This window comes from Chiloscyllium punctatum, chromosome 15 (assembly GCF_047496795.1).
Source record: "Chiloscyllium punctatum isolate Juve2018m chromosome 15, sChiPun1.3, whole genome shotgun sequence".
NCBI classification, from domain to species: Eukaryota; Metazoa; Chordata; class Chondrichthyes; order Orectolobiformes; family Hemiscylliidae; genus Chiloscyllium; species Chiloscyllium punctatum.
Window position 1 is genome coordinate 17921046 of NC_092753.1, and position 14331 is coordinate 17935376.

At 44.7% G+C, this 14331-nt stretch overlaps 1 protein-coding gene across 3 annotated transcripts in view; it reads right to left on the reverse strand.

Annotated features, from left to right (window-relative positions):
- LOC140486092 (A.superbus venom factor 1-like) overlaps positions 1-14331 on the reverse strand; it is a 77406-nt gene that overhangs the window by 19377 nt on the left and 43698 nt on the right. For all 3 annotated transcript variants that reach the window (XM_072584746.1, XM_072584745.1, XM_072584744.1), the window contains exons 9-11: positions 12096-12287; positions 7195-7389; positions 3623-3769 (exon numbers count right to left, since the gene is read on the reverse strand). In XM_072584746.1, coding sequence (XP_072440847.1) covers positions 3623-3769; positions 7195-7389; positions 12096-12287 — 534 coding nt within the window. The remainder of the gene's footprint in view (positions 1-3622; positions 3770-7194; positions 7390-12095; positions 12288-14331) is intronic.

The following is a 14331-nucleotide window of genomic DNA, read 5'->3' on the forward strand; positions in this document are numbered from 1 at the left end:
TGTGCAGGTTAGGTGGATTCGCCACAGGGAATGTGGTTGAGGGGGAATAGATCTGACTAGGATGCTCTTTGGAAGGTTGGTATTGACTTGATGGACGGATGGTCCCTCCACACTGTAGCGTTTCTAGGAACTGTACCACAGAAAGGGGCTGTTGAAACCCGAGGATGCTGTCTCAGTTTGGACCCACTGAGCAACAATGTTGCAAGAGCCATGCTTGAGCTGGGCTCCACAATTATGAAGGGCTTAAAGAGAGCTGGAAGGTTCATCTTGCTGGACGTTGGTATACTTTGGCACGTTCTGGGCCATGCTGGGGCCTCTGCTGCTGCAAAATTATGGGAGTAGATGCACCTTTAAAATTCAACTTGGGATTGAGTAGGAGAGGTCAGGAATCAAGCTTTAGTTTATCAACGGATAGAGTTGGGGCAGAAGAAAGCAATACTAGTGTGGGGAGTGAAGATCAGGATGCAGAAACCCACCTTATCAAGACGACAAACATAACATTAAAAAAGCAAGGCTCTTTATGTCTGTGCATTATTCACAACAAATTAATGGAAATAAAGGCGCACACTGAAATAAATAAATATGATCCTAAATATGCTAATGGGTGACATGGTTTCGGTCTTAAATCCTGAGATGCTGAAGACATACAAGAAGAATATTCCTAATCAGCCTGTTAGTGGTGACTTTAACTCAGGAGATCAGGATATCAAATCAGTTTGGGTTGAGATGAGGAATAATAGGGGGAAGAAATCACTGGTGGAAGTGATCGCTTGAAGCAATAACATTGGTACGTGGAAGAAGTGTACAAGATGAAATGGTGACTTTAATCTCCATGCAAACATGCAAACGTGCAATGTGATTGGTCAATAATTTCAGAGTAAAAACACTTTCAAGGACCAGCAACCGTAGTATGACTGAATTTTACATCCAGGCTAAAAGGGAGGAGAGTGGATCAAACATGATAAGCTCCAATAAAAGACAACTGCTTAGGCATAAAAGTGGAGAGGTAGCTGAGGTGAACTGCAATGTTAGACTAGGAGATAGATCAGGAGCCAAACCCTAACTACCCGACGCCTGGAGGAGGAATGCCTCATACTCCACCTTGAGACCTTGCAACCACACAGGATAAATGTGGATTTCAACAGCTTCCTCAGTTCCCCCTCCCCCCACATTATCTCAGTCCTAAGCCTCCAACTCGGCACCGTCCTCCTGATCTGTCCATCACCTTTCCCATCAATCCACTCCACCCTCCTCTCCGCCCTATCACCTTCTTGCTCACCTTCATCTACCTATTGCATTCTCAGCTAGCTTCTCCCCAAACCCACACCCCCCCTCCCATTGATCTCTCAGCCCCGCCCCCCCCCCGGTCCACAAACCTCATTCCTGATGAAGGGTTTATGCCCCAAACGTCGATTCTCCTGCTCCTCGGATGCTGCCTGACCCGCTGTGCTTTTCCTGCACCGCATTCTCGACTAGGAGATAGATCAATTGAGCAGCAATGGCAAACATTCAAATCCTGCCTGGCAAAGAGACCAGGCCACAAGGAGTATGCCTGCTGAGATGCCCGTTCAAGCAAAGGCACAGCATTGTGTGGTAAGTGGTGAGGATGTTCGATCTATGCAAGCAAGTATATGCCAAAGGACATTTTTAACATAGATGATGCGAGTATGTTTTGTCTGGTTGCTCTTTGATTTTTAAGGGTGAAAAGGTGGAAAGAAGAGCAGGAACATGAATGGCACTAAAAAGCTGCAGCCACTTCTGATAGGAACTCCAAGAAGCCAAGCTGCTATGCCAACTCCAAGAAACCTCCCACGCAGGAAAAGGCTAAGACAACTGCTCACACATAACATCCAATGTTTTTGAGTCGTGGATCAGGGAAGTGGACAAAATGCATTAACTGAAGAATGAGGAAGGTTGTAATTACAGACAGCTGTCTTGTGCACCCCAACACAACTTGGAGTATTGGGTACACTTCTGGTCACAGCATTATAAGAAGGATGTGGAAGCTTTGGAAAGGGTGCAGAGGAGATTTACTAGGATGTTGCCTGGTATGGAGGGAAGGTCTTATGAAGAAAGGCTGAGGGACTTGAAGCTGTTTTCATTGGAGAGAAGAAGGTTGAGAGGTGACCTAATAGAGACATATAAGATAATCAGAGGGTTAGATAGGGTGGACAGGGAGAGCCTTTTTCCACGTATGGTGACGGCTAGCACGAGGGGGTATAGCTTTAAATTGAGGGGTGATAGATATCGGACAGATGTCAGAGGTAGTTTCTTTACTCAGAGAGTAGTAAGGGTATGGAATGCTTTGCCTGCAATGGTAGTAGATTCGCCAACTTTAAGTACATTTAAGTCGTCATTGGACAATCATATGGACGTACATGGAATAGTGTAGGTTAGATGGGCTTCAGATTGGCATGACAGGTCGGCGTAACACTGAGAGCTGAAGGGCCTGTACTGAGCTGGGATGTTCTATGTTCTATGGGACACAACTGGCTTCAAGACTGTCAACTTGAACGTTATTTTTCCCCCAATGTGACACCAATGGAGCAGGAAAGATCAGGAACTTAAAAGCCACTGACAGGAACCCATCTCTCAGGCTATTGAGGCCACTGATGAGAAGCAGGAGTAGAACCCAACTGTTCTTGACATGCCTTGCAGGGTGGCTTGATCACTCCCCAGTTGACCATCACTAAATACTACCAAAAAGACCAATAGATGAGTGAGCAGCATCCACAAGTTCTGGTCTTCTTGACAGCTGAGTATGCTGTGCACCCAGATAGGCTTCAAGTGGTCCTGGCAAACACATTGCAACTTAATGGCACTCAAGTCATGGATTGGAAACTGGGACCAACTCCAGTGCAGTGGTTATGTACCTGTCAAATCTCACCCTCTGCTCCACTCTGCAGCAACACATTAATAAGTAACTTAGACCACTGTCCTAATGTCAGAAACACTGCCGCCAAGTTGTACACAATCAGCTCTCACATATAGCAATACAATGGCGGCCAAGTAGTCTATTCCCATAGCATTGGTTGAGGGATATGTATAGGCCAGGACATTTCTGATGAGATAGCCTATCACTTCAAGCTTCATAAAATGCACCAGTGTCTCTAACCCCCTTCATGATTGATTCTAACACCTTTCCCATGACACATGCCAAGCTAACTGGCCCATAGTTCTGTTTCCCATTTCTGTCCCTCTCCTACATTCCAGTCTGATGGATCCTATCTGGAATCTATCCAAGTTTAGAAAATTAACATTAATGCAACCACCAACTTATTTGCCACCTCTTTGAAGACCATGAAATTCACCACTTTCTTTGTGGTTATAACATCATTATTTTCCCCTCTCCTTTCCCCTCCTGATTGACTGGCATTACGGGAATGTTTTTGCATCCCCTGTACAGAAGCAAAATGTTTGTTCATCAGATCTACCAGTTGCCTTTTGTTTGCAATAAACTCCCCACTCTCATCATCTCAAAGATGGTTTTCATTGTGGAATCCAGCCCTCATCTACGTGAAGCATCCAGAACCCAGTTATTACATATTTATACGTTAAGGATCTCCAACAATTGATAAGCAGCTCAGCAGACAGCATTGAAGGTACTTCATCAATTACTCACCTTCCAAAGGGTCTTTATATCTTTATTGGGATTATTGAGCTGTGCGTCCACTGCATGGACAAACACATCAGACACACGGTCAGAAAGAACTGACAGCAGCAATTCTTGTTGCTCATTGTTTGTGTACAGGGCAGGTTGTATCTGAAACTGTGAAAGACAATCAAAATTTCAGCTTCAACAAACTGCACATCCTTTTGCTTAATTCATTCTGGTCTCCCTGCCTTCGGAAAGATGTTGTGAAACTTGAAAGGGTTCAGAAAAGATTTACAAGGATGTTGCCAGGGTTGGAGGATTTGACCTGTGGGGAGAGGCTGAACAGGCTGGGGCTGTTTTCCCTGGAGCGTCGGAGGCTGAGGGGTGGCCTTGTAGAGGTTTACAAAATTATGAGGGGCATGGATTGTGTGAACAGCCAAGACCTCTTTCCAAAGGTAAGGGAGTCCAAAACCAGAGGACATGGGTTTAAGGTGAGAGGGGAAAGATTTAACATAGACTGAAGGGGCAACTTTATCACATAGAGGGTGTTGTGTGTATCGAATAAGCTGCTAGAGGAGGTGGTGGAGGTGGGTACAATAACAACATTTAAAAGGCATCTGGATGGGAATATGAATAGGAAGGGTTTAAAGGTATATGGGTCAAATGCTGGCAAATGGGACTAGATTAATTTTTGATATCTAGTCAGTGTGAATACATTGGACTGAAGGGTCTGTTTCCATGCTGTACATCTCTATGACTCTGTGACATTCAAAGGATGTGGGCATCACTGGTTGGGCCAGTATTTATTGCCCATCCCTAATTACCCAGAGGTTAGTTCAGAGTCAATACACATTGCGGTTGATCTGGGAACACATGTAGGCCAGACCAGGTAAGGATGGCAGATTTCCTTCTCTGAAGGACATTAGATGGATTTTTCCCTGATGGTCACCATTCAGCTCTTAATTCCAGATTTTTATTCAATTCAAATTCCTCTGTTTGTTATGGTGGGATTTGAAACCAGGTCCCCAGAATACAATTTGGATCTCTGGAATACTTATCTAGTGGATAACGCCACCAGGCCAGTGCCTTCCTAAATCCGCACTTACACTGAATTGTACGATTCAAAGTCACATTGGTTACAATGATGTTACCCTCTACTGAACTCAGGTGGGTGGTAATGAATGGTGGGGTGGTGGGCAATGAGGGCAAAGGGGAGAGGGCAAATCCGATATTGCATTTATTTCAATGCAAGGGGCCTAACAGGGAAGGCAGATGAACCCAGGGCATGGTTAGGAACATGGGACTGGGATATCATAGCAATTACAGAAACATGGCTCAGGGATGGGCAGGACTGGCAGCTTAATGTTCCAGGATACAAATGCTACAGGAAGGATAGAAAGGGAGGCAAGAGAGGAGGGGTGGGGTGGGGTGGCATTTTTGATAAGGGATAGCATTACAAATGTGCTGAGGGAGGATATTCCCGGAAATACATCCAGGGAAGTTATTTGGGTTGAACTGAGAAATAAGAAAGGGATGATTACCTTAATGGGATTGTATTATAGACCCCCCAATAATCAGAGGGAAATTGAAAAACAAACTTGTAAGGAGATCTCAGCTCTGTGTAAGAATAATAGGGTGGTTATGGTAGGGGATTTTAAATTTCCAAACATAGACTAGGACTGACATAATGTTAAGGGTTTAGATGGAGAGGAATTTCAGTGTGTACAAGACAATTTTCTGATTCAGTATGTGAGTGCACCTACTAGAGAAGGTGGGAAATAAGACAGGGCAGGTGACTGAGATGTTAGTGGGGGAGCAGCAACCATAATTCTATTCATTTTAAAATAGTGATGGAAAAGGATAGACCAGATCTAAAAGTTGAAGTTCTAATTTGGAGAAAGGCCAATTTTGACGGTATTAGGCCAGAACTTTTGAAAGTTGACTGGGGGCAGATATTCGCAGGTAAAGGGATGGCTGGAAAATGGGAAGCCTTCAGAAATGAGATAACAAGAATCCAGAGACATTATATTCCTGTCAGGGTGAAAGGGAAGGCTGGTAGGTGTAGGGAATGTTGGATGACTAAAGAAATTGAGGGTTTGGTTAAGAAAAAGAAGGAAGCAGATGTTAGGTACAGACAGGATAGATCAAGTGAATCTTTAGAAAAGTATAAAGGCAGTAGGAGTATACTTAAGAGGGAAATCAGGAGGGCAAAAAGGGGAGATGAGATAGCTTTGGCAAATACAATTAAGGAGAATCTAAAGGGTTTTTACAAATATATTAAGGACAAAAGCGTAACTAGGGAGAAAATAAGGCCCCTCAAAGATCAGCAAGGCGGCCTTTGTGTGGAGTCACAGAAAATGGGGGAGATACTAAATGAGTATTTTGCATCAGTATTTACTGTGGAAAAGGATATGGAAGATATAGACTGAAGGGAAATAGATGGTAACACCTTGCAAAATGTCCAGATTACAGAGGAGGAAGTGCTGGATGTCTTGGAACGCATAAAGGTGGATAAATCCCAAGGACCTGATCAAGTGTACTCTAGAAAGATGTTGTGAAACTTGAAAGGATTCAGAAAAGATTTACCAGGGTTGGAGGATTTGAGCTATAGGGAGAGGCTGAACAGACTGGGGCTGTTTCCCTGGAACATCAGAGACTGAGGAGTGACCTTATAGAGGGACATGGATAGGATAAATAGACAAAGTCTTTTCCCTGGGGTAGGGGAGTCCAGAACTAGAGGGTATAAGTTTAAGGTGAGAGGAGAAAGATATAAAAGAGACCTAAGGGGCAATGCTTTCATCCAGAGGGTGGTACGTGTGTGGAATGAGCTGCCAGAGGAAGTGGCGGAGGCTGGTACAATTGCAACATTTTCGAGGCATTTGGATGGGTATATGAATAGGAAGGGTTTGGAAGGATATGGGCTGGGTGCTGGCAGGTGGGACTAGATTGGGTTGGGATATCTGGTCGGCATGGACGGGTTGGACTGAAGGGTCTGTTTCCGTGCTGTACATCTCTATTACTCTATGACCCGGTCCCAGTTTGTTTCTTGATGGGGCCAGTCTGTTCACAACTTGTCAGGATTAGTATTAATTAAAAGAAACCAGTGTTTCTGTAACGGCCTGCCACAACTCGACCGGACCCCTTTGGAGTCACTGGTGTAGTTTCAAAGTTCAAAGTCAAGTGGCAGTGACAGCCAGTCTGTGCATAGCAACTCCCACCAAAATACGGTCATGTACAGGGAATCAGTTTTGAAGATTAGATGTTAAATTCTGGCCGGTTCATGGAGAAACTTGACCTAACCTTCCTCCAAGTGATACTGTTGAATCTTCAAAGGGTTTGGGGGTAGTCAGACAGGACCTCACTTCAACATCTCCTGGAAAGACACAAACCTCAGGAAATCGGGGTAATTTTAACCTAACCCAACGGACAGGAATTGGGCGGACTGTGAAATCTGTACCTCAGCTGATACAAGTCGCCATTGATCAAAGCAAGAGCTGTAGTTTCCCCCATCTTTGAGCATTTGTTGGCTATAGGCGGAGATTATGGAGTCCTACAGCTCCCAACAACCACCAGAGATGCAAAAAAAAGGCAATACACACCTTTGAACTGCAAGGGTCCTCCACCTCCACACGCACAGAGTCTGAGATGATGCTTTTGTCATGATAAGTACTTGCAAAATAATAGGCCACAATGCGGAAATAAGGCACCATTTCGTCTGTGATCGTTACTGGAAATGAAGTGTTGGCAGACTTCCTGATTCTTTCAAAAAGCAGCACCTTGCCTTTATTGAGCACCTGGAATAGTCAATATTATGATGGTAAAAACTAAATGACTTTTGGAAATGGAAACAAATAACAAAGCTTGTCACATCATCGCTTCAGAAAGACCATAACTTATAAGAAAGGGATGTTTTTTAATTGAGTTCATTGAACATCAGTGTACCTTGTCTGTATAAACGAGCTTTTGGCCTACACTCACCAATCACTTCAGCCATTTACAGCTAACAGAAAGAACAATGTATTTGGATCATTTCCAAATGTTTCAACACTGAAGGAAATTCCTTCCAGTCAAACCACATCTCCAACAAATGCGCGTTTTGGCTGTCAATAACTGAGGAATGCATCAGTTCATTGACACTTTTATTGGATTAGAACAGCATGTAAACAGGTCCTTCAGCCCAACAAGTCCATATTGACCCTCTGAAGAGTAACACACCCAGACCCATTTCCCTCTGACTAACACACCTAACACTACGGGCAATTTGGCATGGCCAATTCACCTGACCTGCACATCTTTGGACTGTGAGAGGAAACCTGAGCACTCGCAGGAAATCCACGCAGACACTGGGAGAAGGTGCAAACTTCACACAGACAGTCACCCCTAGGCTGGAATCGGACCTGAGACCCTGGTGCTGTGAGGCAGCAGTGCTAACCACTGAGCCACTGTGTCACTACTGCTTCTGCATGGTGGCTCAGTGGTTAGCACTGCTGCCTCACAGCACCCAGAGTATCGGGTTCGATTCCAGCCTCAGACGATTATCTGTGTGGAGTTTGCACATTCTCCCCGTGTCTGTGTGGGTTTCCTCCGGGTGCTCTGGTTTCCTCTCACATTCCAAAGATGTGCAGGTTAGGTGAATTGGCTATGCTAAATTGCCCATAGCGTTAGGTGCAGGGTAAATGTAGGGGAATGGGTCTGGGTGGGTTGCGCTTCGGCGGGTCGGTGTGGACTTGTTGGGCCAAAGGACCTGTTTCCACGCTGTAAGTAATCTAATCTAATGTGGGGTCAGGTGAATTGACCGTGCTAAATTACCCACAGTGTTAGGTGCATTAGTCAGAGGGAAATGGGACTGGGTGAGTTACTCTTCGGATGGTCGGTGTGGACTTGTTGGGCTGAAGGGCCTGTTCCCACACTGTAGGGAATCTAATCTAATCTTTTTTGGATGTGAACTAAAAACGGAAGAAGTTACGGCTTTAAACCCAGGAAACTGTGGAAGAAGTTATCTGCAGTTTTAAAATTGAGACCCTGGGACACATTAAGAGTTCCGTGACTACCTGGTCAGGTCAACGCCCCACCCCACCCCCCACAACCCACCCTCCCGTCCTGGCACCCTCCCCTGCCATCACAGGAATTGCAAAACCTGCGCCCACACCTCCTCCCTCACCTCCATCCAAGGCCCCAAAGGAGCCTTCCACATCCATCAAAGTTTTACCTGCACATCCACCAATATCATTTATTGTATCCGTTGCTCCCGATGTGGTCTCCTCTACATTGGGGAGACTGGACGCCTCCTAGCAGAGCGCTTTTGGGAATATCTCTGGGACACCTGCACCAATCAACCACACCGCCCTGTGGCCCAACATTTCAACTCCCCCTCCCACTCTGCCGAGGACATAGAGGTCCTGGGCCTCCTTCACTGCTGCTCCCTCACCATCCGATGCCTGGAGGAAGAACGCCTCATCTTCCCCTCGGAACACTTCAACCCCAGGGCATCAATGTGGACTTCAACAGTTTCTTCATTTCCCCTTCCCCCACCCCAGTTCCAAACTTCCAGCTCAGCACCATCCCCATGACTTGTCCTACCTGCCTATCTTCTTTTCCATCTATCCACTCCACCCTCCTCCCTGACCTATCACTTTCATCCCCACCCCCACTCACCTATTGTACTCTATGCTTCTTTCTCCGCACCTCCACCCTCCTTTCATTTATCCCTCCACCCTGCAGGCACTCTGCCTGATGAAGGGCTTTTGCGCGAAATGTCGATTTTCCTGCTCCTCGGATGCTGCCTGAACTGCTGTGCTTTTCCAGCACCACTCTACTCCATAATGGTGCATCAGCTGCCTTGGCTCATTAGTAAAATATCGGAAAGAGTTGAAAGAAAGTTGAAAGAAAGCAGTTCATCATCTGTGATCTGGATAGGTAGGGGAATGGGTCTGGGTGGGATGGTCTTCAGAGGTTTAGTAAGAACTCAATGGGCTGATTGGCCTACTTCCACACTGTAGGGATTCTATGCCTTTGAACAGATGGGTTTTTTTTAATGATGTAAGAGTTATTTCACACACCCTACATATCAAACATGACGAGATGTTCATCTGTCCAGCTCATGTTTATCCTTCAGAGTATTGTAATCCGGAAATTAGAATTTTATAGCTCACATTTGCACCAGCCTTAACTACACTCTGGATCATTGCAGTATTAATCATTTTCAATCTTTCATTACAACATCACACCTCATTTAGTCTCAAGTTATCATATTAGCAAGCGGCAGTATTGTTTAACGTGAGCAGAATGCTTTCTCTTATATAGTCACAGTCTCACAGTATCTTTGGGAATCAACATCAAAGCAGTACATAGAAGTCACAAAGACATGGCTGTTTGATGTGGTAGCTCCATGGAAGATATTGTGCACAACGCTTATTCCTTAAATAAAACAACACAGCAATCTGCTTATTTCAGATGTGTCTCTGCCCACTGCAGATGCCCATTTGCAGTTATTGAATCAATTGTAATACTTCAGCTCCACTTGTTTGCATTAAACTCACAGCACTAGGGTGCTGGGTGTTGGGGGAAAAGGGAAGATATAAAACTGTGCGAGTTTTTCATCCTCAAGTTTGGTTCCTATCGACCTGGGCGGCATGGTGGCTCAATGGTTAGTATGGCTGCCTCACAACACCAGGGACCCAGGTTCGATTCCGCCCTTGGGTAACTGCTTTGTGTGGAGTTTGCACATTCTTCCTGTGTCTGTGTGGGTTTCCTCTGGGAGCTCTGGTTTCGTCCCACAGTTCAAAGGTGTGCAGGTCAAGTTGATCGCCCACGGTGTCCAGAGATGTGCAGGCTTAGGTAGGTTAGCCATGGGAAATGCAGGGTCACAGGGAAAGGATTGAGGGGTGGGTCTGGATGAGATGCTCTTCCAAGGGTTGGTGTGGACTCAGTGGCTGAACGCACTGTAGGGATGCTGGGATTCCACATAGCTCAGATGGCTTGATAGTTCAAGTGCAGAACATAAAAACATTGGCAATGCAGTTTCAGACCATGTACCAGTTGTTGTGGATTATGGAAGTCTATCTCCTTCACCTTGCCCATTCACATTTGCAGACAGATTCATTGAAATTAAGTTTACTTCTGAAGAAGTGTCATATGATTCAAAACATTAACTTTGTTCCTCTCTCCACAGGTATTGCTAAGTCTCTTGAATTTCTCCAACACTTTTATTTCTGATCTGCAGATTTATGCTGTTATTTTATATAATCTTCACTTTTTTTTTCTGTTTCACGCTGAATGTGTGATTTGCATGTACAGAGTAAAGTGAGAACACACAATGGATAATTCTTCCTGAAACAACTCCATTCATGAACTTGCTTGAACTGATAATTTTGTGAGGAGCAGGAGCCTTGCAATACTTGTCATGAAAACTATCTGACTACTCCAGGCTCCTGGTGCCACAACAGTTCCCATCATGCCATGGGGAAGCAATTGCCTTTTTCTAATTGACGGAGATGTCCACTGTTCCTTCAGCTGTGCAGGACATCAGTGTTTGTGAAAGAAAAGCTACATTTCATCAAAACTTTTTATCTTGCAATCATCAGGACAAATTGCAAGAAATGCCAGTGAAAAGGAGAAACAAGGATAGAAAATTTATTAGTATTCTTGCGAATTGTCCTGATGTGTGCAGAATTAAAAGATCCGATACTCTTTTTGATAAATCGCATTGTATTTTTCTCAGCAATATCCTTTGTCTTTTGTTGTTGGCCAGGAGATGCTTCGACTCAAAAACAGCAGCTTGTGAACTGAAGTTACCCGAGCCCCGGCCACCTGCTTGAACTGGTCAGCTCAGAGGAATGACATAAGATGTAAATCCTTACTTGTTGGAAGAAGTAATGAGGTAATCCTAACGGTGGCCTTCGGGCTGCGTCTGATAAGCCAAAACTAAGGAGGAAAAGACACCACCGTTTGGGAAGATAAGGACAATGAAGGATTTTGGGTGTGGCGGCAGTGAAAACGTTGGAGATCAACCTTTGTGAAGTTGAGGACCCCTTGCTTGGAAGCATGGAGATTGCGTCAAGGACTTGGGAGAGATTGCCTGGCCAGTGTGAGCACCCAGTCTCTGATATCAGCCTTGATTTTCATTGACTATTCAAGGAATATCAGAGAAACCTTATGGGCATGGGCACAGATTTTAGTCTTGTACGTATTACATGCCTGCTTTTAACTAAACAGTGTGAATTGTATGTCTGTTTTAACTAAACTAATAAAATCAGAGATTAACTGATGCAGACTTGACTCTTTCCCCCTTTGTGATAAGCCAATAACTGTTGTCGAGAGTAGTAACCAGGTAACATCTGGGGACTAGGGGTCATGACCTCAGTGAAAGAATGGACAGTACCAGTGAAATAGTCACCACAACACCTTCTGGTGGCCAGGAAGTGTGCGATGCAGCAGCACCAAGTGACAATGCAGATCAGTCAAGGTTTAAATCTGAACGCAGGGCGCTGCAGCAACTTACCATATAGTAAAAATAATTGACACTGCTGATGTCTACTTGACTGAAAGGGGTTAATGTCACATTTATAATGTCTCCAGGGTATAGCAGAGCATTGGTCACACCGATATGCAGGTACATCTGCTTGCTGTCTTGGCATTTGATTGCTATTTCTTCGCTCACATCGTTCCCAACGGCTTTATCTCCAGCAGAGACCTGGAGCGGCAAATTGACAGGGAAAACAAAGATCGCACGGACATTCGGACAAGCAAGAAGCAAAAAAATTGTTCTGTTTCGTTTCCACTCCCCACGCAGTTTTCTCATTCCCCATGCAATCCCCACACCCCCCCTCCAGTTAACTTCAATTATACTTAACCCTGTTAACTCATCAGAACTATTTGATACTTGCATTTATGCAGAGTCTATACCAGAACTAAATATCCCAAGGCATTTTACAGTAGCGTTATCATGCAAAATAGTCATTTGTCCAGACAACACCAGATTTGGGGAAATGTGCCAGTGCTAATTGGGAGGTTTTAAACTAGTAAGGTGTTGGGGGGATGGGAGCAGTGTTGGATGAGGGCAAAGCAATAGTGAGGAAAGTCTGAGGTCCTGAGGAGTGTTGCTGAACAAAGAGACCTTGGAGTGCAGGTTCATAGCTCCTTTAAAGTGGAGTCACAGGTAGATAGGATAGTGAAGGTGGCATTTGGTATGCTTTCCTTTATTGGTCAGAGTATTGAGTACAGGAGTTGGGAGGTCATGTTGCGGCTGTACAGTACATTGGTTAGGCCACTGTTAGAATATTGCAAGCAATTCTGGTCTCCTTCTAGAAAGATATCGTGAAACTTGAAAGGGTTCAGAAAAGATTGACAAGGATGTTGCCAGGGTTGGAGGATTTGAGCTACAGGGAGAGGCTGAACAGGCTGGGGCCATTTTCCCTGGAGCATTGGAGGCTGAGGGGTGACTTTATAGAGGTTTATAAATCATGAGGGGCATGGATAGGGTAAATAGACAATTTTTTTTTCCCTGAGGTGGGCGAGTCCAGAACTAGAGGGCATAGGTTTAGGGTGAGAGAGACATGAAAGAGAGCTAAGGGGCAACTTTTTCATGCGGAGGGTGGTATGTGTGTGGAATGAGCTGCCAGAGGATGTGATGGAGGCTGGTACAATTGCAGCATTTAAAAGGCATTTGGATGGGTATATGAATAGGAAGGGTTTGGAGGGATATGGGCTGGGTGCTGGCAGGTGGGACTAGATTGGGTTGAGATATCTGGTCGGCATGGATGGGTTGGACCGAAGGGTCTGTTTCCTTGTTGTACATCTCTCTGACTCTACGGTATATTAGATGAGGATAGCAAGTTAAATAGTTAAGACAGACAAGAGCTTGGCAGAGAACAAGGTAAGACTGATAAATTAAACTGCATTTACTTCAATGTAACAGGCCTGACAGGTAAGGCAGATGAACTAGGGCATGGTTGGAAACATGGGACTGGGGTATCATAGGTATTACAGAAACGTAGCTCAGGGATGGATAGGACTGGCAGCTTAATTTTCTCAGTGAAGGTGCTACAGGAAGGGCACAAAGGAAGGGAAGAGAGGAGGCGGGGTGGTGTTTTTGATTAGGGATAACATTACAGCTTTACTTAGGGTAGATATTCCTGAGAATATGTCCAGTGAAGTTATTTGGGTGGAACTGAGAAATAAGAAAGGGATGATCACCTTGTTGGGATTGTATTCTAGGCCCCTCAATAGCATGAAATTGAGGAGCAAATATGTAAGATCTCAGAGAATAATAAGGAATAATAAAATTGTAAAGGTAGGGGATTTTAACCATTCAACGTGAACAGTCATAATGGCTTGGATGGAAAGGAACTTGTTAAGTATGTACAAGAAAATTCTCTTATTGTATATGGGGTTGTACCCACAAAACTTGACCTTCCCGTGGGAAATAAGACAGGGTAAGTGACTGAGCAAGTGGAGGGAAAATGGAGGAGTACTTTGGGGCCATTGATTATAATTCTATTGGTTTGAAAATAGTGATGGAAAATGATAGATCTGATCTAAAAGTTAAAACTCTAAATTGGAGTAAGGTCAATTTTGACAGTGTTAGGTAAATATTTTTCGACAGTCTCGTTGGGAGTTTAGAACAGTGGGGATGGAGATTGGGGCAGTTGAATGTTCCTCCTGCAGAATGTGGGAGGTAAGGGTTCCCACCAGTGTCCCTGCTGACTACATCTGTGGGAAGTGCACCCAACTTCAGC